Here is a 23,081-nt window from a genome sequence, read left to right on the forward strand (position 1 = left end):
GGCTTGTTTTCTGCTTTTGAACTCAGCTTCCCTAGCTTATGTCCAAGCATTTGCCTTCATTGTCTTCTCCATGCTTGGAACACAGTCTTCCCTCAACTCCAGTCCTTAGAATTCTCCAGAATATGGGGAGTAGGCGGCTAGCTCAGTGACCAGAAGGCCTCACCTGGCACGAGTCAGTGTTAATGGCAGGTATGTCCTGCTACAAAAGGTGTGTGTGTGTACCCATTCAACTTTCAGCAGTGTGTATATGCACAATTATTTAAAGACACATGTCATTGTTAAGTTGTTTTCAGTCATGTCTGATTCTTCATGACCTCCTCTGGGGTTTTCTTGGCAAAGACACTGGAAGGGTTTGCCATTTCCTTCTCCAGTTCATCTGACAGATGATGAAACTGAAGCAAATAGGGTGAAATGACTTGCTCAGGGTCACCCAGCTAGGAAATGTCTGAGGCCAGATTTGAACTCAGGAAGATGAGTCTTCCTGAGTGCACTCTGGTGCCACCCAGCTGAGACTAGATAAAAATTAAAGAAAAGGATTTAATGATGCCTCAACTAGAATTAATTTTCTCGTTCTGAGAATGGAGAGGTTTGAAAGGGAAGAGCTTTTGTCTCATGCCACCCCAGTAGGTTCAAGCATGTGAGAGAATGAGAAAACAGCTGGTGAGCTCCAGTTGTGTTCTTTTACAATCTAATTTGCAGTGTGTGTGTGTGTGTGTGTGTGTGTGTGTGTGTGTGTGTGTGTGTGTGTGATAGCATGCACAGGGATACCACCAATTCATAGGTAATTACAACATTCCTTTCATTTCCAGTTTTGTTGGCCCAGGAGGCAGGCACTCATCTGCTAAGTATCAAAAAAGCCCAAGGCATGAATAATTTCTGATCGGGTATTAGATTTAAAAGGAAAATCATCTTCCATCTTCGTCTAGCAGGGCTGGGTAGAGTGGACAGAACTCAGGCCTCTGAGTTAGGAAGACCCAAGTTGAAGTCCCACTTCTGACTGATGCTGGCTGTGTGACTGTGGGTGAGATCCTTCTTCTTCAGGTAGCTCTGTAAGAGCAGTCACATAGAAGGTGGTAATGGGTATCGGTAGAGGGAATTTCTTCAGCCAGGAGTTTATCATACTGGGCACTCCCAGGTTCAGTCTCTAGCCTTATTTAGCAGGGCTGTCCTTGGAGAACTGCCCTTTTCATTCAAAACACAGACTGTGTTCCTTGATCACCAGTAGCCAAGAATGACACTGAGAACTTTATATTCATTAGAAAAATTAAACTCATTGTTCCCAAGGCAAATGTGGGGGCATTAGAGTGAGGAAATAATAGTACCTATATATGATAAGTACTTTACAATTGTCTCATTCGATAACACAACTCCGGGAGGAGGGTGCTATTATTATCCCCATCTTAGAGAGAACTGAAGCAAACAGAAATTTCAGTGACTTGCCCAGGGTCACATAGCAAGTATCTGAGACTGGATATGAATCCAGGTTTTCCTGACTCCAGACCCAGCACTCTGTCCACTACATTACCAGGAGGGGAAGTGGTGAAGATTATTTTGTATCAAAAAAAGCATGTAATAGTATTGTGATTATTAGAAACTGAATGTAATGGATTTTTTTTTTTTTTGGCAACAGGTACAAGAGTTTAGTTACTGGGACCCGGGCAAGAGGGGTCATTGCTGTGCTCTGGATTCTCGCTTTTGGCATTGGCCTGACTCCTCTCATGGGATGGAATGACAGGGCCAATGCCACCCACAACTGCACTGGCAGCTCCGCAAACCGGAGCTGCTGTCCTGTGAAATGTCTGTTTGAGAACGTGGTCACCATGTCTTACATGGTCTACTTTAATTTCTTCGGTTGCGTCCTGCCCCCATTGCTCATCATGCTGGCCATCTATGTTAAGATTTTCCTGGTGGCCTGCCAGCAGCTACGCCGCATGGAGCTGATGGACCACTCGCGGACCACGCTGCAGCGGGAGATCCATGCGGCCAAGTCACTGGCCATGATTGTGGGCATCTTTGCTCTGTGCTGGCTGCCCCTACATGCCACGAACTGCATCACACTCTTTGATTCCCACTTTGCCAAGAGCAAGCCTAAGGTGCTCATGCACACGGTCATCCTCTTGTCGCATACCAACTCTGTCATTAATCCCATCATCTATGCCTACCGGATAAGGGACTTTCGCTACACGTTCCACAAGATCATCTCGAGGTACATCCTCTGTCAGACAGATGACCTCCCCAAGAGTAGCAATGGACAGTCAGCGACAGTGCAGACCCTCGATGTGGACATATGATCCCTGCTGCTGAGAAACCATGAGACCCGAGACCTGTAAGAGGCACAGCAATGAGAAACCTGGTTGAGTCTCAGTGGTGACTCGCACATACAGACTGCCCATTCTGAGTGCCTCGCTGATTGTACTCTGGATCTATGTAAACATATGATTATCTCCGAGGGCCAACAAATGGAAACAGACTTTTGTGGTATTTGGTCCTGCTGCTAGCTCTGTGTGGACTGGATGAGGCCGGGATTCCAAAAGGAGGTCAAGAAGCTGTTGGTCAAGGACACCATTTTTCTCAACAGCCTCCTTAACCTCTGCCCCACTGTTTTGGATGTACCGAATACTACTCTCTAACAAGAAAGGATTTCATCCATTGTTACTGTGAACTCACCCACACGGCAGTGATGTTTTCCTAACTTGGAAGCAATGGGGAAACAATATCTTGGCTCTTCTGACGGATGGGAACCTGCTCCCACTGGATGTGGCCAGAAGAACACTACATACATGAACGGGTGGAGAAGAGGCCCTGGTGATAGATGGGAAGTCTCCTTCCGGCTTGCAATCTAGTGACATTGTGCTTTTCATACTGGAGATTGCAGTTTTTCTCCCTTCTCTTAGAGAGACCCAAGAATAGAGGAAAAGAAATTCATCCCTCCTGCGCTAGAATCCCTTTCCTCTTTTGGGGGGGATAGCAGGGGTTGCCCACTCAGCTTTGGAGGGGAGGAGGAGGCTGAATAGCTGCCCTCTGCTTCTGGTCCTCCCCCCCTCAGCAGAATTGAGCAGATCTAAAAGATGGGGCCAAGAAATGGCTGAGCTCAAACTGTGAGATTTTAACCTCATTTGTAGTGTCTGTGTACAGATGTAGTATTAGCTCAAAGCTGAAGATAATTTAAGTGAATTAAAAATAAAGCTTTTTTTTGGATAAGAAATTTAATGTATCAAACTACATCCAGAACTGTCTCTGGCTTTCTCACTTTCCTAGGGAGGGAAAACAACTGTCATGGGAGGGAGACCGAACTAGTGGCATGTTGTCCAACTTTCCTCACCTCGAGAAACCTCAGGATCAGGTCCAAAACTGTCCATTTGTCACCAAGAAAGATAGATGCCATCAGTGGCTTTCACAGAGCCTCACATACCAGCGGGCTCATGGGCTGAGTGTCTCCTGGGCCTCTGCTCAGGTGGTCCTCTGTGTCCATAGTGGGTTTCTCCCCACTCCAACCTCATTCTACCAAAATTCCTCGCTTCTTTCAAAGGAGACACCACCTTGACTAGGATTCTCCCTTACCTGAAAGAGGTTATGGCACCCATATCTGGCCCTCAGCCCACTTTCCCCTTTGGGATTTTTGGTTTTGTTTCGCTTAGGGACCAGTGATGGAGGCAGTGGGGGCCACCACAGAAGGGACTGGATCTGTGGTTTCCATGGTGTAAAGAGCTCCCAACATTTCAAGAAACCCCAGTCGATGTAGATCAGCACTTTTATAGACTTGCCTGGGGCCCTCAGGGGTTGAATTCCTTGCCCAGAATCACAGAGCCAGCATGTGGCAATAAATCCAGACTTTCTTGGCCCTGAGGCCAGCTGTCTATCCACTACTGCCTTCCAGAGTTACCTGTGTTTAAAATGAGTCTATTAAATTTCAATATGCAAACAGAAAACCAATCCCACTCCTGGCTTCTGGATGCTAGTCACATGCTGGTTCTAAGCTCCCAAAAGCTAGGTTGGTGTCCTACCTATCTTTGTAGCCCTGGCACCTGGCATACAGTAGTCACCTAATGTTTGTTGAATGGAAGAATAACTCCTTTAGCCATGTCCTCAAGTCCCTTTGCTTCTGGGTGATTCCTAAAGTATCAGCCATGTTCCCATTGGATTTACTTTTCCCAGGAGTCTGCTGTAACAGCTAATAAAAGCTTTCCATTAAAGTAACTTACCTAAGTTAATCTCAGTTAGTGGGACAGACAGCGTAAGTACTATTATCCCCATTTTCCAGAAAAGGAAACAGAGGCTTGAAAAGTCCAGCAGCCCAAGGTCACAAAGCTAACAAGTAGTGAGGTTGGAAGTTGAATGCAGACTTTCTGATACCAAATTGGTAAAGATCTTTTCCCCATTCCTTTGGAGATAGACACGTGACTATGAAAGAAAAAGCCTTCCTCCCTCCTTACTTTGCCATTTCCACTCATCAGAACATTGTTACTCTTGTTGTGACCCCATGTGGGGTTTTAAAGATACCGGAGTGGTTTGCCATTTCCTTTTCTAGTTCATTTTACAGACAGAGAATTGAGGCAAACAGGGTTAAATGACTTGACCGCTCACACAGCTAGTAAGTGTCTGAGGCTGGATTAAAACTAAGGTCTTCCTGACTCAAGGCCTGGCGCTCTCTCCACCACGCTGCCTAGCTGCCCCCAATTTGAACACTGTATAATGCCAACTAATAGGATTTTTTCCCCCATCTACTACAGCGGATTTTGCTGAAGAATTCTGCCATCTCACTGGTATCCTGGCTGTAGAAAGCCCTTCGTGGGAAGGCTTGACCGTGATCACAAGCACATTCTGTACATTCTCTAACTCCCTTCAACAGAAGGAAAGGTGCCATTTTCCTTAGACAACACATGATTAAATGAGAAAGTGGGGGCATCATAACAGTGCTTGGCATACAATAAGCATTTCATAACTGCTCACTTAGTCCCTCAGTCTAGCATCTCTGCTTCAGGTGAAGAGGAGAGGGAAACAGTCCCTTGCCAGGCGATTTGTAGAGGCATCGGTGGCGCCGGCTAGACCTGCTCTTGATTCTCCTCTGCCAACAGGAGGCCAGACAGCTGCTCATTAGAAACACGCAGATCCTGGCACAGCCCCATGGCCAGGCTGAGGTAGATGGCCAGGAGATGCTTGCACTGGAAGACATAAGATACAAGTTAGTCAGAAACCAGCTTGGGAAGCAGAAATATGTCAGTTGTTCCTGGAGCCAGAAAAACTGGGTTTACATCCCACCTCTGATACCTAGTGGCTGTGGGACCTCAGAAAATCAATCCATTAACCTATCCATGGTGCCCCTGGCAATCCTTGAAGACCACGGTTCTCAGGGTACGGTCATTTCAGGGGGTGCTTGAGGTCAAAACTGTTTTCATGACAACAGAAAGATATTTTAACGTCTAATATGATGACTATAGACAGAACCTACATGAATAAAAGGTCTTTGGGGTGGGGGTCCTCAGTGGCCCTGAAGAGAGCAGAGGGGTCCCAAAAGCTAGAGCTCTGCAAAAGAGCTGACAAGCTATATCAGTAGAATGCATTTCCTGCCCAGGAGCTCCTCCCTCCAAATGAAAACCCAGGTGTGGACCAGGACAGAAGAGAGAGGTCAAGCTGGGAAGAGGCAGGCAGGTGGCCTTTCCTATCCAAGTTCATAGAACCCCAGATATTTATACATGGATTCCAAGAAGAGAACCCTCTGGTCTCAACTCTTGTTTTACATACTTTCCCCAGAAAAATTCACGTGGGGGGAGTGGGGAGGAACCAGAGAGAAAAAACCCAGCAGCTCCAAGTAGACCAACCAACTCTGTCCAAACTGCTGTAACAACCTCTCTTAAAAAAAAAAAAAAAAGTCCCTCTGATGAAACTACAGGAAACAAAGTCTCATCACCAGGTATGGGTCCAGCCAAACCACACAGGCCCATCGGAGTCATAGCATAGACCATGCTGGCGATGAGAGAGACTGAGATCTTATGCTACAAAGGGAAAGGAGGCACATGGAATCTCGATGTCCCCAGAATAGGTCCAGTATCAGCACGACCCAGGGCAGAATGAATCACACAGCTGTAGGGCAAAGGACCAACATGTCCACAAGATCCAGCCAACAAGATTCTCTCTCATAATGCCAACCAAACAGTCTAAAGAAAAATCAAATTCTGCACTGAAGCCTAATCCAAATTCCTTCATGATTCCACACTCAGTGAGTCACTGTCATTAAGTCCAGCAGCCCCAGGCTTTTCAAGGCCAATGCAGCGATGCCCACAGCCACTTCTGGGGACTGAGCTATCAATACCCAGGGAAGAGATTTCTCTTTCATCCTGAAATTCTTTCTGTCCATGGATTCCAGGAGAGATTGCCTAATTGCCAATTTTCTCTCAAGTCCCTGTGGTCTACCAGACCAGTCCTGCTTTGTGAGACTCAGGTTTTCAAAGAGAATATAGTAGGGACACTACTGGAAATAGAGTCAGTGCCTATGGTGTGGAGAAAGGCTACGCCAAATGTAGCAGCACGTGATCATAATGGAATGACTGTGCTGGAAGAAACAATGACATTAGGTGAAAGATTTGGGAAGGACGAGAAGACTTGTATGAAAGGAGGTTGAGTGAAGTGAGCAGACTAAGGAAATCAGCCCACATGATTACAAAACCATGTCAACGGAAAGGACAAAAACCCCAAACTGGGTTATCAGAATGGCCAACTCCAGCTGGGGAGATGAGGCAAGGGACAGAGAGAGGGGCAAACCCCCACTTTGTGCCAAGCTTGACTCTGCCTCCCTTGGCTTTGCTGACCCTTTGCACCTTTTCCTTTTTAATTCTTTCTGCACAGGGATGGCCACCAGGAGGGGTGGTGGGAAGGGTAACATAGAAGTAAAGGCAATCATAATGATAGCTAGCATTTATAGAGCTCCTACTATGTGCCAGTCACTGTGCTAAGTGCTTTACACAACAACTCTGGGAGCCAGGGGCTGCTATGATCCTCATTTTACAGTGAAGGAAACTGAGGCAGAGGAAAAGTGACTTGCCCAGGGTCACCCAGCTAGTGTCTGAGGCCAGATTTGAAGTCTGGTCTTCCTGATTTCAGTCCTGGCGCTCTATCCACTTCGCCTCCAGCTGCTTCAAGATGATAGGAAAACAAAATATATCAATAAGTTTTTGTTTTTAAATAGAGAATAGATGAAACAAATGACTAGCTGCACCAAGCAGATAAACAGGGCTGGGGAAATGTCGCAGATCAAACACGTGGCTGGCTGCGGCCAAGGGCGCCACACATGCCCAAAGCCCTGATGGTGCCCAAGGTGATCATGGGACAATCTGAAGGAAAGGATGGACTTCTCCCCCCACGTATGGGAAGAAGGGTGCAGATGCTGCGGTTTGGACTTGCCTTCTTTCCAAGGCCATGCCCCATCCCCATCCTTTAGGGTTGAGGAGTCTTCACTTGATGTGAAGAACACATTTCAGGGGGTCCATGAACTTGGATGGGAAAGAGCGCTGTGATGACTGTATTTCAATAGAAGTGATTTCCTTTGCAACTCTCTGTATTTTCTTCTATACATTTATAAACATGATTCAGAGAAGGGCTCCCCAGGTTTTCCAAGCCTGCTACCCAGGGGTTCCAGAGCACAAAAAAGATGAAGAATCCCTGATTGGGGGCAGTGGAAGAAATGGACATTTCCCTTTTCTGTGAGTTGCCTTTCCTCTCTCCTGAGGTTGACAATGGATGAGATGTGCTGCTCCTGTGCCCCCTGGGGCCAGTGCCAAGGCAGCAGGCCAGACAGGGGAAGGGCACTAGGTACAACCACCACGGTGCAATGGAAAGAGTATTGGTTACAGACATAAGGCCCAAGTTCAAATCCTAAGACCCTCTGCTCCTTACAAGCCATGTGACGCTAGTCCAGACACTGAATGTTCCTGGGCCTTGGCTTCCTCTTCCATAAAGCAGGGTGGCTGGAACACAGGCCTCCAAAGACTCCATGATCCACAAGAGGCCTCATGAATAATTGAAGGCTGAGGGAGGCTGCCTTCCGCTCCGCATCTGGGTTGGCTCCCAGGGTGGGGGTTGGGGGAGACACCTCTTATGTGCCGAGGTCTAGTGCTTCTTGGGTGACTGTGAGTGGAAAGGTCATGAGTGTGAAAGGGAGAGCTCTCGGGAAGGGTTTCACTGAGCAGGAAACTGATACTCTTCTAAAAATGACATTCCCACGGGGTAGACAAACCCGGGAGAGATAAGTAGAGAATGCAAGGATGGTCCCACCGGCTGCAGTTCATTTCTACCTGTGGTCACGTCGAACCCCCTCTTACCAACAGGCTGTCACTCTTCCGAAGCACAGAGAAAGCAAAGGCTGGGCACGAGCAGTAATGGCAAGAGGCGAAACACACGTATGCTTTCCCAGAGCTGCCGAGCACCTGCAGACCAAGGACATGGGAAGGTTCAGACCCCAGACCTGTACTGCCAATCATCTCCCTCCCTCGTCATTCATCCTATTACTCAAGAGTTACGTGGAGTATTGCACCAGAAGGGAAAACTTTGGCAATGTCCCCAAAAAGGGGAAATTCTGCTTTCTGTGGCAGATTCTACCCTTCCCCCACAATGGCCCTGACCCCCATCAGCAAAGACAGCCTTGGTTGCTTGGCAATGCTCTCCTCATTCCAAAGCTTCCTGATCCAGACAGTGGGAAAGGCTTCAGGACTAAGGCTTTTGAGGACCAGGGGTCAGAGATGTGCTCATCCCTGCTTGGGAATGGCCGGGTCCTTCCTTCCTCTCTTCTCTCCCCACCTCAATGCTGCACTTCTCACCCTCAGTCACTGCATGGCACAACCCCACACACACATACAGAGGGAGAGGATACACATATCTGTCCCAAACTCACATGGGAAAATGGGGAGTGGTCCAGCCTTGGTGGGAGGTGCCTTCTCACCACCACAATCATGTGAAGCAGGGATCTCTGAGGAGGGAACACCCACTACCAAGGCTGGTGAGCCCCTGCTCTCCGAGGGCACCAGAATGTTTGGTAACTTGGCCAAGGTCATGTCAGGACTGGGGCTTGACCCCAGGGCTTCTGGCTTTGAAGGCAAGTAGTACATTAACCCCATATTAGAGAGGAGGAAGTAGATTCTGAGAGTGAGGTGATCATGGGCTAATGCCAAAGCCAAAAGGAGCCCCCAGGCCTTGTGATTCCCAATGCCCTTTCTGAGGGGCCTTAGAACAAAGTACGTACAAGGAGGACCTCCACAGCTGCCCGATGGGGGTGGGAGGAGTAGGGCCCAAAGGAGAGCCTCAGGGTGGGGGATGGCCCCCGATTTCAGCTTCCTTCAGCAATGTGGAGGTAGAAAGAGCGGGAATCCAGAGTAGGATTTTACACGCCCACAGACTCCGTCTCTGGGAACAATCCTAAAATCTCTGCCCACTGAGATGACCAGCAAGCACACACAAGCACCCTGCAGGAAGTCAGAGGGCAGGGGCTCCAAGCTCACTCACGGAGGCCGGAGTGGTCAGCAAGGCCCTCTGTAGCTCAGACTCCATGAATCAGATTGTTCTTGAGACTGAAAAGTACTAGAAAAGCCTGTGATATGACACTGCTCAAGAGGGTGGATGGTACCAAGAGATGGACTTAGTTGTAACAAATTGGAGGTCAGAGGCTCACTACCTAAAAGCTGCCATGTGGCGTCCTGACCCACGGAGGCTCAATCCCTTGCCCTGGGGCTCAGAGGTGGGACCCACAGCCAGCAAAGGTGGATGGCTATATTTCAGGGATGGGGCAGAGGGAGTTTGGATACAGTAGGACCTCTCATTCCCTCAGCTGAACCTCCAAAAGCCACCCCAAGCAGAGGGTAATCAGAAACGATCCTCCAAGTGAATTGTGTCCTCAGGATGACAACTTAAGGCCAAGAAAGCCAGGCCTCCTCTGGAGCCACATCGTTAGCCTTCCCTCCTGATGTCTGTCTACAAAGGGCTGGGCCATAACCAAAGAAGAGACTGGCACCACCCACATGGCCTCTCAGCTTCTCCCATGGGACTCTCATTGTCAGGACTGCCCTGGTGCTGAGACACCTAAAAAGTCCAAATGAATCCTCAATGTTTCTGCTGTTACTGGCAAATGGAGACCTCGTCATGGCCCAGGTACCCCAGGGCCTCCCGTGCAACTCCTCCATGGCCCGACTCCACTGGCCCTACATCCTCAGGCCTCTTCTACCCTTTTTTCTGGGCAATCTCTTACTCTCAACAGCTTCAATTATCACCTCTGGGCTGGAGCTTCCCAGCGCAACCCTTCCAGGCCTCCAAAGCCACCATGTTGGAGAACCACATGTGCAAAACCAAGGTTAGCGTCTGTCCCCCCAGGCTGGCCCTTCCTCATGACTTCATTCTTTCTAGCATTGAAGCCACTGTTTGCCCAATCTCCCACATTCATAACCCTGTCTCTTCTGTATCACTCACAGCTATTTGAATACAGATCCTCATCACCATCTGTCTGAACTATTACAAAGGATTGTACATCTAGAGGGGGAAAGAGCCTTGGCTATCATCTGGTCTAGCCTCCCCATTTTACAGGTGAGGAAACTGAGGGAGACCAGTGAAGGGACTTGCCTAAGGTCTCACAAGTCATACATGGGAAGAGCCACAATTCAGACTCTGGCTCTAGCCTCACACCCCATCCAGGGCAGCTAGGTGGTGCAGTGGATAGAGCACCAGCGCAGGAGTCAGGAGGACCTGAGTTCAAATCTTACCTCAGACACTTGACACTCACTAGCTGTGTGACCTTGGGCAAGTCACTTAACTCCAATTGCCTCATCCTGGGTCATCTCCAATCATTCTGATGGATCACTGGATTCAGATAGCTCTGGAGGAGAAGCGAGGCTGGTGACCTGCACAGCCCTCCCTCACTCAAAACAAAGACAAGTGCAAGTCATGTCGTTATTTTTCTGATGGCGTGGTCTTCTTTGGCAACACATTTGGCAACAAAGGAGGGACCCACACATCCCCTCCACATTCACCAGCGAATTTTCCTGCTGTCCTCTCCCCTAGCCCTCCATCCATTCCTTACACCAGGACCAGAATAATTCTGCTGATCCATGGTTGTAGTCCTGAGATGTCTGTGCTCGGTGTCTAGAGCTCTCTACTGCCCACCATGTCTAAGATGTCTCCTTTCCTCTCCTGCCTACTGGCAGTTTCACTGCTCTTTAATGCTCCACTTAAATGCCACTTTCCGCATGGAGCTTTTCTTGATTCCACCTCGTGATAACAATCTCCCCTGGACTTCACAAAACACTTTGTTTTGCTCCATTTGCCCCAAAACAACATCTCCATTAGCCAAGTCAGGTGCTTTGCTTTGAGATTGTCAATTCTCTTCCTCTACCTTTTCTTTCTTTATCTGAAAAACTCTATGGATCATGGTCACACACACACAATGCTTAAAACCAAACTAAGACTTATGGCACATATGGGAATTAACTTTTCTGATCATCTTTTTCTCTTTTCGAGCCAAACTGTCATGTTCAACCTTTTGACGAACTCAAGGTTTTGCTTCCCCCAGCACCCTTGCCCCCAGTAGGTTTGTGTTTCTTTACATTAAGATTCCGACCAGGAGTGTTAACTGGTTGTTAAGTGCCTGTGATTCTGTTTTTCTAGCAGTCTAGTTTGGATGGACAGGCTTGGTACAAGGGTGGGCTTTTCCTGGGGAATTCATATTCATTTTGGATTTTAAATGTCTGCCTTATCTCTTCCAACAGAAGCCTTAGATATCTAAGGAATTCTGAGCCTGGGATCTCAGCACAAATACTTTGAACTGAAATAGGCATTATTCAAATGTCTTTCTTCCCCTCTCCCTGCCCCAAAAAAGAAAGCCCTGGTGAGATCTTGATCCGAGCGATTCCTAAGAACTGGCCTGGAATGTTGGCTGAAAGTGAGTAACCCTGGGCAAGTCACCTTTCTGGGTCTTAGCTGCTACTTGTACAGGATGAGAACACTGGACTAAATGATATTTAGAGTCCTTTCTAGTCTCACCATTTTGTGATTTTGTCATAGGTAGTTTCCTTTCTCCTTCTGGTGGCTTGAAAAGAAATTTTTTTTTGGTTATTGATGTAGCTTTGCAATTTGATAATGATCTGCCTGGGTGGCCCACATTCTAATTGTCTTATTAGAATTCTGCATGTTCTATTTGCATAGTGTTCCTTGTTCTGGATGGTTCTGGGAACCATCCCAGAAGATTTCTTGAAATAATATTGATCTGATTTTTTCTTTTTCACTGTGTCTGTGCCTCCAAGACTTGTCTGCCAAAATTTTCACTTAATTGCAATGCTTCTAAATATGTTTCCAGTTCAATTATTTTCCAGCCTTCCCTTCCTACAAATTTTTCTCATGCATGGATTGGGTAGTGTGGCAGAGTAGACAGAAAGCCAGCCAAGAAGCCACTTATCCCAGAGGGGCCTGGGCAGGGCCAGGACCTGCCAAACAGTAAAGCCTTTGGGTATAGGCTTGATCATGACCAATCTGCCAGCCCCTTCAAGGCCAGCCTTGCCTAGTGTGGAAGACCCAGCACCAGGCAGCAGTCAACAGGGGGAGACTCTGGGCTTCAGCAACTCATTAAGACTCTCACTGAAATCAAAGAGGGGTTACAATTTGCACAAGTGGAGGGAGTACCCACATCAAGAAACTTAAGCACAAATGGTATTCCTTTTTGTCATGGCCTTTAGCTTTTTTAAGCTTCATTCCCATTTTTTATTAGTTCCTCCTCCCTTCCACCCCACCCCCAATCAATTTAAAACTTTCTTGAATTCCTAGAAAGCATCTATTACCCAACTGAGGTTATCTCTTGGGATTTCCTGAAAACTGCCAACCAGCACATATCTCCTGGTGGTATTTCTTGTTTCTCTTAATCTGTAATTTTAATAATATCAGAGCTTTTCTTCAGCTTAAACCTTCTAGAAAAGTGCCAGCTTTTCTGTTGTTTTTCTGAGGTCTGTGAGGAGCACAGCTTCCTGGTAATCCCTCTCTGCCATCTTCCCAGGAATCCTTCTGTGGTCTTTCGTTCTCATCATCTGGTCTTAGGCCCTTATCGCTCCTTTACAATATGGTAAGACCCTCCTAGGCTGCCTCCTGGTTTCTACTCTCCCACTCTAACCAATTTATTGGAGATAACCTTACTTTACTGTCAAGGTAATAGAGTCTAATGTTCAAAAACCTTTCATGACAGTCTCCTACTTACTCAATAAAGTTCAAAGTCCTTGGCCAAGGTGGCACAGTGGACAGAGTGCTGGGTTTGGAATCAGGAAAACTTGAGCTGGATTCTTGCCCAAGACAGTCACAACTGAGTTAGCTGTGGTAAGTCATCTCATTTTTTGGAGCCTGTTTCCTCACCTGTAAAAGGGGGTTCTGAAGGCCCTTCCCACTCCAGATCTGGGATCTGAGCCTACCAATTCAAAAGCCTCCACAATCTGATTTCAATCCGTTCTGGAGCCACTATATGCTCTGAACTCTAACCAGAGAGTTCTAGACCTCAACACATCTCACACTTTTCCACCTCTGTTCCTTGGCTCACAATATCTGCTAACCCTGAAAGGCTCTTCCTAACACTTCCACCTGTTGAAATCCTACCTAACCGGCACAGCCCAGCTAAAAGATCTGGATTCAGAGTCAGAGGGGCTTTGTGAGAATCCTGGCTATTATTTATTACCTAAGTGACTTTGAACACTACTCTTAACCTCTCAGACTCAGTTTCTTCATATATCAGAGGAGGGAGATGGACCTCTAAGGACCCTCTAAGCTCAATGATTTTCCTCGGATCCTTCTCTAATCCGCTCATTTGAACATTACCAAATCATTCGAGGCTTTCTCCGTGCCCCTCACTATCCTTAGAGCTTACTTTGCATTATAGCTATGTGTGCCACACCTCCCTACCCCCATTAACTTAAGACAGCAGAACACTGGCTTAGTTAGTTACCTGGGCATCTTCAACAGTGCCCAGCCAGCACCTGACCCCTAGTAGGCATTCGAATGAATAACAATCCAGCATTGGTGGCCCCGAGTCTCAACGTAATGGAGCTCACAGTCTGGATACATGGATCTGCTACTTCTCCATGGAGCAATGGTAGAAAAAACCCCAATTACAACAGGAGAGGCAGAAGGTGGGAAAGACTGCCAAGAGAGGAGGGGATGTGTGGGGAGTGTGCAGCCCTCTGTGGCTAGGTGACTGACTTGGGCTTGCTCGGCCCTCAGTCCTTGGTCGTCAAGCCTCAGGCCCTCTAGCTCGAGGTTTAACCAAATTGTTCTGACCACTGTTGGGCTTCAGGCCTCTTCCTGGACAAATGAAAGGGCCCTTAAAGAAGGGATGCCTCTGTCTAGTGCTTCTTGGCCTTCCTGAGCAGAGTCCAGGGTGGAACTGGAGATCAGGGAGCGGTCAGGGAGCACACAGGGATGGAATGAATCTCCATGTGCTCTAAATAGCTGCCTAGACTGTGGATCATGGCACCGATCAGCTGGTTGCCACCTTCCCTGGCCACACAAGGCTGGCTGAACCTTTGATGTAAACCATTTAGTGGTGTGAGCCAAGGAGTGTTATGGGAGGTGGAAAACTGAGTGCTTTTTCTTACCTTTCTTCTACTCTAAGTCCAAGCAAATAATGACACTTATCTTGGCCAGAAAGTGACTCCTCTTCTCAAAACAGGCCTGAACACTCTCAGTGGGCAATGGTAAAGGTCTTAGTTTTGCTTTGTTTTTAAAAGGGGATACATTAGACAGCAAGTGTCTGTGGGTACATGACTACCCAAAGGAACTCTGATCTGCTCCCAGTCAACTCTAGAGACGAGGACTTAACTGAAGGGCACGTCATCTATTCAAAAGGCAGGAGGATGCTCCAAGATGCAATGGATAGATGGCTGGATTTGGAGTCAGGAAGACCTGAGTTCAAATCTTGCCTCAGGTACTTACTCACTTTGTGACTGTGGGCAAGTCACTTAATATTCTGGGCCTCAGTTTCCTCCTCTGTAAAATGAGGGAGTCGGATCAGATGGATGTCCAAAGTCTCTTGCAGGTCTAAGCCTGTGGTTTTGTGATCAACCCAATCTGACAAGGAGGACTGGCCCCCACTTTCCAAATGTATCCAGTGGGTGAATGAGTGGAACACACTGAAACCTGCAGGCATGCACCTGGCATAAAACCTGGGTACTCATGATATAGGACAGACAGCACTTAGGGGTCCCAAGGGAAGACAGCCAGCTCTGGTACCAAGGTCTTATACCAAGGATAACTAACAGTGGCTCCTAGAAAGACCACCAGAAACATCTTTTCGATCTTCTCCCTCATTTGAAGACCCTTGACACTGGCCAGGTACAATGAAATGGGCCCATTAAAAACAATCCCAAGGGTGTGAAGTTTCCACAGCCCCATTTCACTCAGAGTCTGGGCTGATGGCCACACTCCAAGGAAGTTAGCATTCTTACAATAAATAAGGCAACCCAATATAACACAGGATGTGAATAATAATGAAAATAACCACTGGGAAAAGTAAAAAGTCAACTATGATGAAAAACATCTCAAGCAAAGTCATTAGGCTCTTAGCTAATAACTGGGTCACTGGAGAGCCAGGAATCTTAGTAAATGAAAATCCACTGTGAATGGCACAGCTGTGGGCAGCCCACTTAAAATGAGGATATGGCTGGAAGCCAGCCTGACCTAGGTCGAGTGCTATGCTGGGATTAAGAATCAAAACAAAGTTGACACATGAGGACGTGGGAAGAGCTATCAGCTCCGGGAGCCTCTCTTCTCTTAAGGAGAGCTGGGGCCTTTTGACTACATAAAAAATTGGAGACAATATGCAAATCCCAGCTGAGAAAGGAGGAAACCATCTCTAGCAGGAAGATGATGACATCTAGAGGGTTGGAGCTTCCATGGCCAAGGGCAGGACAAAGGTTGGTGGGCTGCAGAGTTCCCGGGACAGAGGGAGCCAGGTGAAATGCCCCTTGACCTCAAGCAGGTAAATTCCAGGGGAGGTTCTGAATTACAAAGTACTGAACACCACTGCCTTGGTCTGCTTGGAGAGGGGGATCAAGGTCAGGCTTTATCCAACTCTACACACCTACTTGACAATGTCAAACAATATGACCTGACAAGTGAGTGGAAAGAGCTGGCAGCATTGGGTACCTCTCTTCTCTTCAAAAACACCAATGGCTTCCTATTACCTTGAAGATCCAATATTAAATCATTTGTCTGGCATTTAAAGCTCTTCCCAATCTGGAACCTTCCAGTGAACCTTTTACACCCTTTCCAAGGGTCTTCCCTTACCTACAATCCAGCTCATTGGCCTATGACTCCTCACACACAATCATCTCCCATTTCTACACCTTTGAACTGATGGGCTGACCCCCTCCCCACTGGGCTCCTTAGAATCCCAGCTTCCTTCAAGAGTCATCTCTACCCCCTCCTTCAGGAGACTTTTCTCAGGCCCTAGCTTCTAGTGCCTAGAATGGGAGCTCCCTGAGGGTAGGGACTGTTTTGCCTTTCTTTATTTCCCTAGTATTTAGTACACTGCCTGGCATATAGTAGGGACTTAACTGCTTGTTGACTGAAAGATAATATGATGCTAAAAATCTTTTTGAAACAATCATGACTCTGGTCCTGTCCACCAAAAAAGCCACAACCTGACCAACCTTCAGAGAGCTGAAAAAGAGGGAATTCTTTTTTTCCCCCAAGCATTAGCAAATCTTTAATAGTGTTTTCATTTCCTGCTCTATGTCATAGGGAAAGATGCATCATTTTTGACATTCAGCTTGCTGTGGCCCCATATTAAATGCCCATTCACTCTCAGTCTAAGGTTCATTCCACTGGGTAATTGTGAGGTTGCAAATGGATTCTATTTCAATTACTAACAGTCAAATGTTTCCCATCAAGTCAAATGCTTTCATAACAGTACAGGAAGTAATTTGACTATAGCATTCCTCCATATTGAGTCCAGTAAACACACAATTTAAATGTAACGGGAATTTTCCAGCTTGGAAATTCCCCCAAATAATCTCTACCTGGTATACGGTTCTTCCACTAGGAGAGGAGATGTGGGTGATGGAACGTCGATCGACAAGATCCAAGGCCTGGACGGCAGACGGACCAAATATAAATTTCAGCCTAGGAAACAGAAAGACTTCACATCAGACATCCCATGCCATCTGGCATCCTCCAAATGAATGCAATGAACAATAAGTGAATGTGCAAAAACCAGGAGAAAGAATGGAGCCAGCCCTCTTTCCAATGGGGCATGAGGAATGCCTGAGCACTGGCTTTTTTGAGGGCCTTACTGTAGCACCCTCAAAGTTTTATAAGTGGGCTCAGACCTCATGAAAGCCCATCAGCAGCTTCCACTAGGTCTACTCTGGGCCCTTGGGGATGCCCCACCTCCTCCGCCACATTATCCTCACCTTATCAGGCCTCCCCAATGCTATCAATTTGAAATGCTTCCCTTTTGCCATGACCCAGGAGACTGCGAGTACCTAAAGGCAACTGGTAAATGTCCTTTTCCTTGTGACAGCCCTGTGCCTCAGATGTGGAGAGATATCAGTAGGTGGAAAGAGTGAGTGGGGTAAGGCGTAAGGTTTCAATCCTGCATACCCTCTGGTATAGGAAGGGGAATAGCTCTACACACCTTTGGTCAGATCCAACTTGGCAGCCTCTCTGGGGTGCAGAGTATGTATGCTGGGGGAGGATGGAACAAGGCCACTTGGGAGTGTCTGAAGCCCCTGAGATGAACCTTCAACATATGCTGGTCATCACTGTCTTTTCTATAATATTTCACTATTCGTTGTAGGCCCATTACAAATACTACCCAAGGGGACCTGACCCCAGCTCAGTCTCCCTTTCAATTTAGGGTAAATTAAAAATGAGAAATTGCTTTATAGGTCAAACTTTGTCAATGCTTGGAGAGGAGGGAAATTTTCTTTCTGGTTCAGACAAGACCCAATCCAGAAAGACTGAAGAAAATAAGCTCTCCCTCTTGCTTCCTGCCAAGACTCCCTACTGAGGCACAATCTTAATCCCAAGTTGGGATTCCTAGGACTTGCCACGAACCTGGAAGAGCTTTACAAATCTTGGGCTTTTAGAGAAATAAGAGGCATAGCTTTCATGAAAACAGGGAGCATCCGCTGGCACCCACTAAAGAGAGACAGAGAGTAGGAGACAAAGGCCTGAAAACCATATTCCTCCTTGAATGTGATTAATACCATACTCAGTGTGGATGGCCAACCTCCAGTCAATCTTCAGTGGAAACAAGTAGAGACCAGGGGACTCCTGAGGTCAAGATGGTTTAGAAGAAGGTTGAGTCACCCTGCAGGCTGAGAGGCCTTTCTATTTTTGAAAGAATGTTCCTAATTTAGAACACATTTAATAAGACAAAGCCTTTAAGATCCGAGGCCTGAGGATGGCAATGGCATCCCATTCAGCATTCAGCCTTCCACCTTGCTGGGCACATCCACCCAACTCCATTCCAAGTCAACACACTCAAACATAGACACTCAAGTTATTTGTGTGTACACATATATGTACATACATGCACATATATGGAAGGATAGCAAAGGACACTATTTGGAAGGGAGGGGGAGGGAAACCCTCTCCCTGCCCCCCCGACTGAATGCTTTCTTTCTCTGATAGGGAAGTGTACATCAATCAACATGCACCTCATATGTCACACACAACAAAGATGTATTAAGCACCATTGTGTTCATGACACTGTGCTAGGCACAGAGAGTGCTGAATAAACTCATCAATCATATTATCCCTGATCTCTAAAGAGCCCAATGCAAGGGTGTCTTCTTGGTGCTCGCCCCTGACCCTCTGCAGCCGCTGGGTGCCCTCCTCATGGGTCCTCTCCTCTCTGGGTTTTCATTTCCTTCCTGCCTGTCTCACTCTCCTTTCCGTGGGCCTCTATTCCTATCCCAGTTCCTACCTGCAAGGAAGCCCTGGGTTCTGGTTGCCCCCATCAGCTCTCACAGGCTCAATTACCACCTCTGTGTGAAGGAGCCTCGGACTTCTAGGGTCACTCCCATGAGCTCCAACTCTGCTCAACTAGCTGTGTATTTGGTGTCTCCTCTTGGTCATCCCAAAGGCATCTCAAATTCAGCATGTCTGGAGCAGAACTCGGAAGCTTTCCCCCAAACTTGTTTCTGTTGGGGGCACTCCTATCCTCCCAATCCCCAGGCTGGCATCTCGAGTCATCCTCAGTTCCTCCTTCCCCCTCACCCAAGCAGCGCTAAGTCTTATTTATTCCACCTGCCCAGAGCCCCTGGTGCCTGACCCCTCTCATTATGTCCAAGGCCTCCACACCAGCTCATCTCCATGCCATTGCACTGGCTGTCCCCAATACCCAGAATGCACTCCTTTTGCACAGTCACTTGTTAAACTATCTCATCTCTTTCCAAATTTGGGTTCCTTTCTTCTCCAGTGACCTTTCCTAACTCCCCCACACCTCACCAAACACCTAGTATTGTGTACAGGCCCATCTGTGCATAGTGTCTCATCTACCATGACCCCACTGCTCCATAAGGGCAGGCACTGATTCCCTTTTGTCTTATATCTCCATAGCCCAGGACAGTGTTTGGCATGAAGTGAGTGCTTAATAAGTGCTTATTAGTTAATTTATTGATTTAAAGGTTAGAAAAGACATGATCCCTGCCTTCATGGGACTTCCCGTCAAGAAGAGTAAGACTTCAATACAGAAAGCTTCACACACACACACACACACACACACACACACACACACACACACACACACACACACATAGGTGTTGAGGGAAGATCATTTTCCACTGAGGGTAGGGAGAGAAGAACTGGGGAAAGCTTCCTGAAGGAAGCAGCATTTGAGGTGGGCTTTAATGGATGGATAGGAATTCACTAGGCAGAAAAGGAAGGAAGGGAATTCCAACTAGAGGAAGTGGTGTGCAGGAAGGCAAGGAGGTTAAGTTTTTTATTTGTTTGTTTATTTATTCCAGGGGTGTTGGGAGAGGATAGTAGTCCAATCTGGATGGAACAAATGGAGGCTAGAAAGACTGTGGCACAAAATTGTGAAGAGCTGGGAGTGCCAGGTGAAGTTTAAGCTTTTGTTAACAAACAATAGGGAGCCATAGAATGTCTGACCTCGTAACGAATGACAAGTTCAGATCTATGAAAAGCATCGTACTCCAGCATCACTGACAATCAAAGTTCCCCCCAAATTCAAAAGGGCAAATACTCACGCCAAGAGGAGTTCATCAGGCACTGCAAAACAAAAAAGGGGAAGAAAAATCAGTCACCTTCCTGAATGCTAACTGATGAGCCCACATGTTGATCCTTAGCAATGAAGGCCTTATAAGCCCTACAACCTCACCTCCACAAGGGAGGCCTTTTCAATTTCCACCTCCTTCCCAACAGGATTAGAATTATGAAAAAGCCAGTGAATGGACTTCACTGCTTAAGAGTATAAAATCTGGATAAAGGGTCATCTCTGCAACCAATTCTCATTTCTTTAACTTTTCCACAGAGATTTTAAACTCTTACGAGAAAGGGTTTAACAATGTGCAAAGGAAAAGGGATTGTGAAGAAATTAAAATGCTCCATTGTTTCAGTCGTGTCCAACTCTGTGACCCCATTTGGGATTTTCCTTCTCCAGCTCATTTTACATCTGAGGAAAATGATACCAGTAGGGTGAAGTGACTTGCCCAGGGTCACACAGCTAGTAAGTATCTGAGGGCAGATTTGAACTCAGGAAAATGTCTTCCTGATTCCAAGCCCAATGCTCTAGTCACTGTGCCAACTAGCTGCTCCACTCTCGCCTCCACCCTGAAATCCGGAGCCAGGAAGATGCCAGGTGGACTCCTAGGTCATATCCCTAAGTTGCAATTCCCTAAACTTTCAATCAGTAAGCAATAGGGAGCCATTGAATGTCTGGGTGGGTTTTCATCCTGGAAAACAATCTGCTTTCCGTAGGAAACAACAGTAGTTTCTCTCACTGGAGGAGTTCAGAAAAAGTCAGCTGTTTTTCTTTCTGGGATCAGAATACACGAGCAACTGATACCAGTGGATCCTTTTAAGCACATTCACTCACAGCCGTTTTGACTAAAAACCAGACAAAGGGAGTTGATTTGTTCTTGAGCACTCCCTTGAAAATGGCAACGTCTCTTTGAATGATACTAATGCAACACCAAACCATTTTTAAACAGACATTTGGAAGAGCAGAGGAAACATGGGGTCACCCCTTTGCAGAAGCGGGGGATTGGATGTGGATGAATGCAGAAGCTATCTTCAGGCATTGCTGAGGCGGTGGCTGGTTTGGCTGAAATGCTCTATTTCATGGCTAATCTTTGCTATGAAGGATGGCTCACTAGGTGGGGAGGGAGAAGAGACATCTGGAAATGAAGGGGATGGAAAAATGAAAGCTACTCGTAAAAATAAGATCAATTGAAAAACTAGAGGCAAGGGTTTATATATCAAATTTGTGTGCATATATAATAGATGTATATATACTGTCTATACACTCATATTGTGGATACATGGTATATACACACATTAAAAAACAACACTATTTACTAGTGTGGCCTCAAGCAAATCCCTTAACTCTTTGAGCCTCAGTTTCTTTCTCTGTAAAATGAGGGAGTTGGTCTGGACAACCTTACTGTACCTATAACTTATCTTCAGCTCAGTGACACTCCCCACTCCCCCAGCCTGGCTGGCCAGTTGGATGAGAGTGCCCTTTGATCCAGGCCATTTCAGGACTTGCTGTTGGTCAAGTATGGCCACCCTGTTCCCTGCTTCCACTCTGGCTCTGGGCACTGTAAATAAATCGGCCTTCGCACAGCCTCTGGAAAAGGCAACTGCTCTGGGGTTCCACCGGGACTTCCCAGACCAAAGCCCCCTTTCCTGGTCATGGCTCCTCTAGGTGTGTGTTTCCCCTTATGTAATATAATTGGATATATAATTATATTATGTTATATATGTTATAATAATATAATATATAGTATAATCTCCTTGAAGGTAGGCGTATTTAGCATACGGCCAAGCACACAGTAATGAATGAATGGAATGAATGAAAAAACACCTGTCAGATGCTTCCCGTGTGCTGGGCCCCCCTAAGAAGGACAGTCCCCGCTCTCCGAGGGGGACAAAGAACAAAGCTCGGTTGAGTGTTCCGAGGAGGGGTGGCCGGGCCCCGTCGGTGGGCCTCGGATCTGCAGGGCACGGGCACAGCCACAGCCCCGTCGGAAGGACCCTCCCCTCCCATCCCGGGCACAGAGAGGCACCGGGCAAGCCCTGTGCGGTGCGGGCAGAGGGCAGACGCCGAACCGCACAGGCTCGCTCGTATGTTCCTTACGATTCTCTGTCACTGAATGGATACACGTGGGCAGAACCCGCCCCGTCTGACAGGCCTCCTCGGCGGCCCCGGCAGCATTCGCACCCAGGCCCCCGCCCTCTCAGACCGCAGCAACAGGCAGCAGGGTTCCTTGGCCAGGGGCATCCTCTGCTGGTCACTGAGGGAAGAGCCGCCCCCAGGAGGTTCCTGCCCCGCACCCCACCCCCTCCCCGGGCTCGGCCGGCCGGTCCTGGGGTCCCGAGGGCCAGCGGCTGCCCCGGGACGCCCCCCTACCTCGAGTCGCCTCCCCGCGCGTGGCCGCAATCTCGCCCAGCACCGCCTCCAGCACCGCGGGCAGCGTGGCCTCCATGGCATCCTGGGGGCAGGGACACAAGTGGATCTCCAAGCGCGGGTCAGCCCCGGGGTCACATCCCGACCCTGCGGCTCACGTAGGGGGCCTTAGCCGCCCCTCCAGGCCTCAGTTTCCTCATCTGTCAAACCTGGGGGCTGGACTCTTGAAAACCCGCGGGGTGGGAGAGGGGAAGGTCGGACCTGCGCGAGGGGCACTCGAGGCCAAGATCTATCCCGGACTCCGGGGTTCTAGGGTCACTCGGGGTTGGGACTCACCCTCTAGGGTTCCCGCTCCCGCCCTCCCTGAGCTCCAGCGGCCCCGGCTTCTTAGGCTAGGCGCTACGCACCCTGGGAGATGTAGTTCCTGCCCCTCCAGGTCACGTGCCCCAGGGTTCTTACGCAAGCCCGGAAACGGGAA

The 23,081-nt window shown here is 47.8% G+C and overlaps 2 protein-coding genes across 4 annotated transcripts in view; one reads left to right on the top strand and one right to left on the bottom strand.

Moving 5' to 3' along the window:
* ADORA2B (adenosine A2b receptor) overlaps positions 1 to 3,205 on the top strand; it is a 44,740-nt gene extending 41,535 nt beyond the window's left edge. The window contains exon 2 of the mRNA XM_072640048.1: positions 1,631 to 3,205. Coding sequence (XP_072496149.1) covers positions 1,631 to 2,291 — 661 coding nt within the window. The 3' untranslated portion in view covers positions 2,292 to 3,205. The remainder of the gene's footprint in view (positions 1 to 1,630) is intronic.
* On the bottom strand, positions 1,579 to 23,078 carry ZSWIM7 (zinc finger SWIM-type containing 7). 3 transcript variants are annotated; one of them, XR_011973912.1, is made up of 6 exons: positions 22,607 to 22,994; positions 20,223 to 20,244; positions 17,025 to 17,127; positions 8,316 to 8,420; positions 4,951 to 5,162; positions 1,579 to 2,324 (listed from the first exon to the last, which is right to left on the bottom strand). XR_011973912.1 is itself a non-coding variant. In XM_072640055.1 (6 exons), the coding sequence occupies exons 2-6, from the start codon at positions 22,680 to 22,682 to the stop codon at positions 5,043 to 5,045; spliced, it is 426 nt and encodes a 141-aa protein (XP_072496156.1). In that variant the 5' UTR covers positions 22,683 to 22,688; positions 23,011 to 23,078; the 3' UTR covers positions 4,864 to 5,042. The 3 variants fall into 3 exon arrangements, 2 of the variants coding, with proteins under 2 accessions (XP_072496156.1, XP_072496157.1); XM_072640055.1 differs by lacking the exon at positions 1,579 to 2,324 and adding an exon at positions 23,011 to 23,078 and having other exon boundaries at positions 4,864 to 5,162; positions 22,607 to 22,688; XM_072640056.1 differs by lacking the exon at positions 1,579 to 2,324 and having other exon boundaries at positions 4,864 to 5,162; positions 22,607 to 22,688; positions 22,940 to 22,977.
* Positions 23,079 to 23,081: the final 3 nt, after the last annotated feature.

Source organism: Notamacropus eugenii, chromosome 2, assembly GCF_028372415.1.
Source record: "Notamacropus eugenii isolate mMacEug1 chromosome 2, mMacEug1.pri_v2, whole genome shotgun sequence".
Taxonomy (NCBI): Eukaryota; Metazoa; Chordata; class Mammalia; order Diprotodontia; family Macropodidae; genus Notamacropus; species Notamacropus eugenii.

Excerpts from the sequence above, each read along its gene's own strand:
- ZSWIM7 (XM_072640055.1), bottom strand. The coding sequence starts at position 22,682 with ATGGAGGCCACGCTGCCCGCGGTGCTGGAGGCGGTGCTGGGCGAGATT. Across the intron at positions 20,245-22,606 it reads GCGCGGGGAGGCGACTCGAG|TGCCTGATGAACTCCTCTTG; the intron begins GTAGGGGGGCGT and ends TTTGTTTTGCAG. Across the intron at positions 5,163-8,315 it reads GGAAGAGTGACAGCCTGTTG|TGCAAGCATCTCCTGGCCAT; the intron begins GTAAGAGGGGGT and ends TATGTCTTCCAG.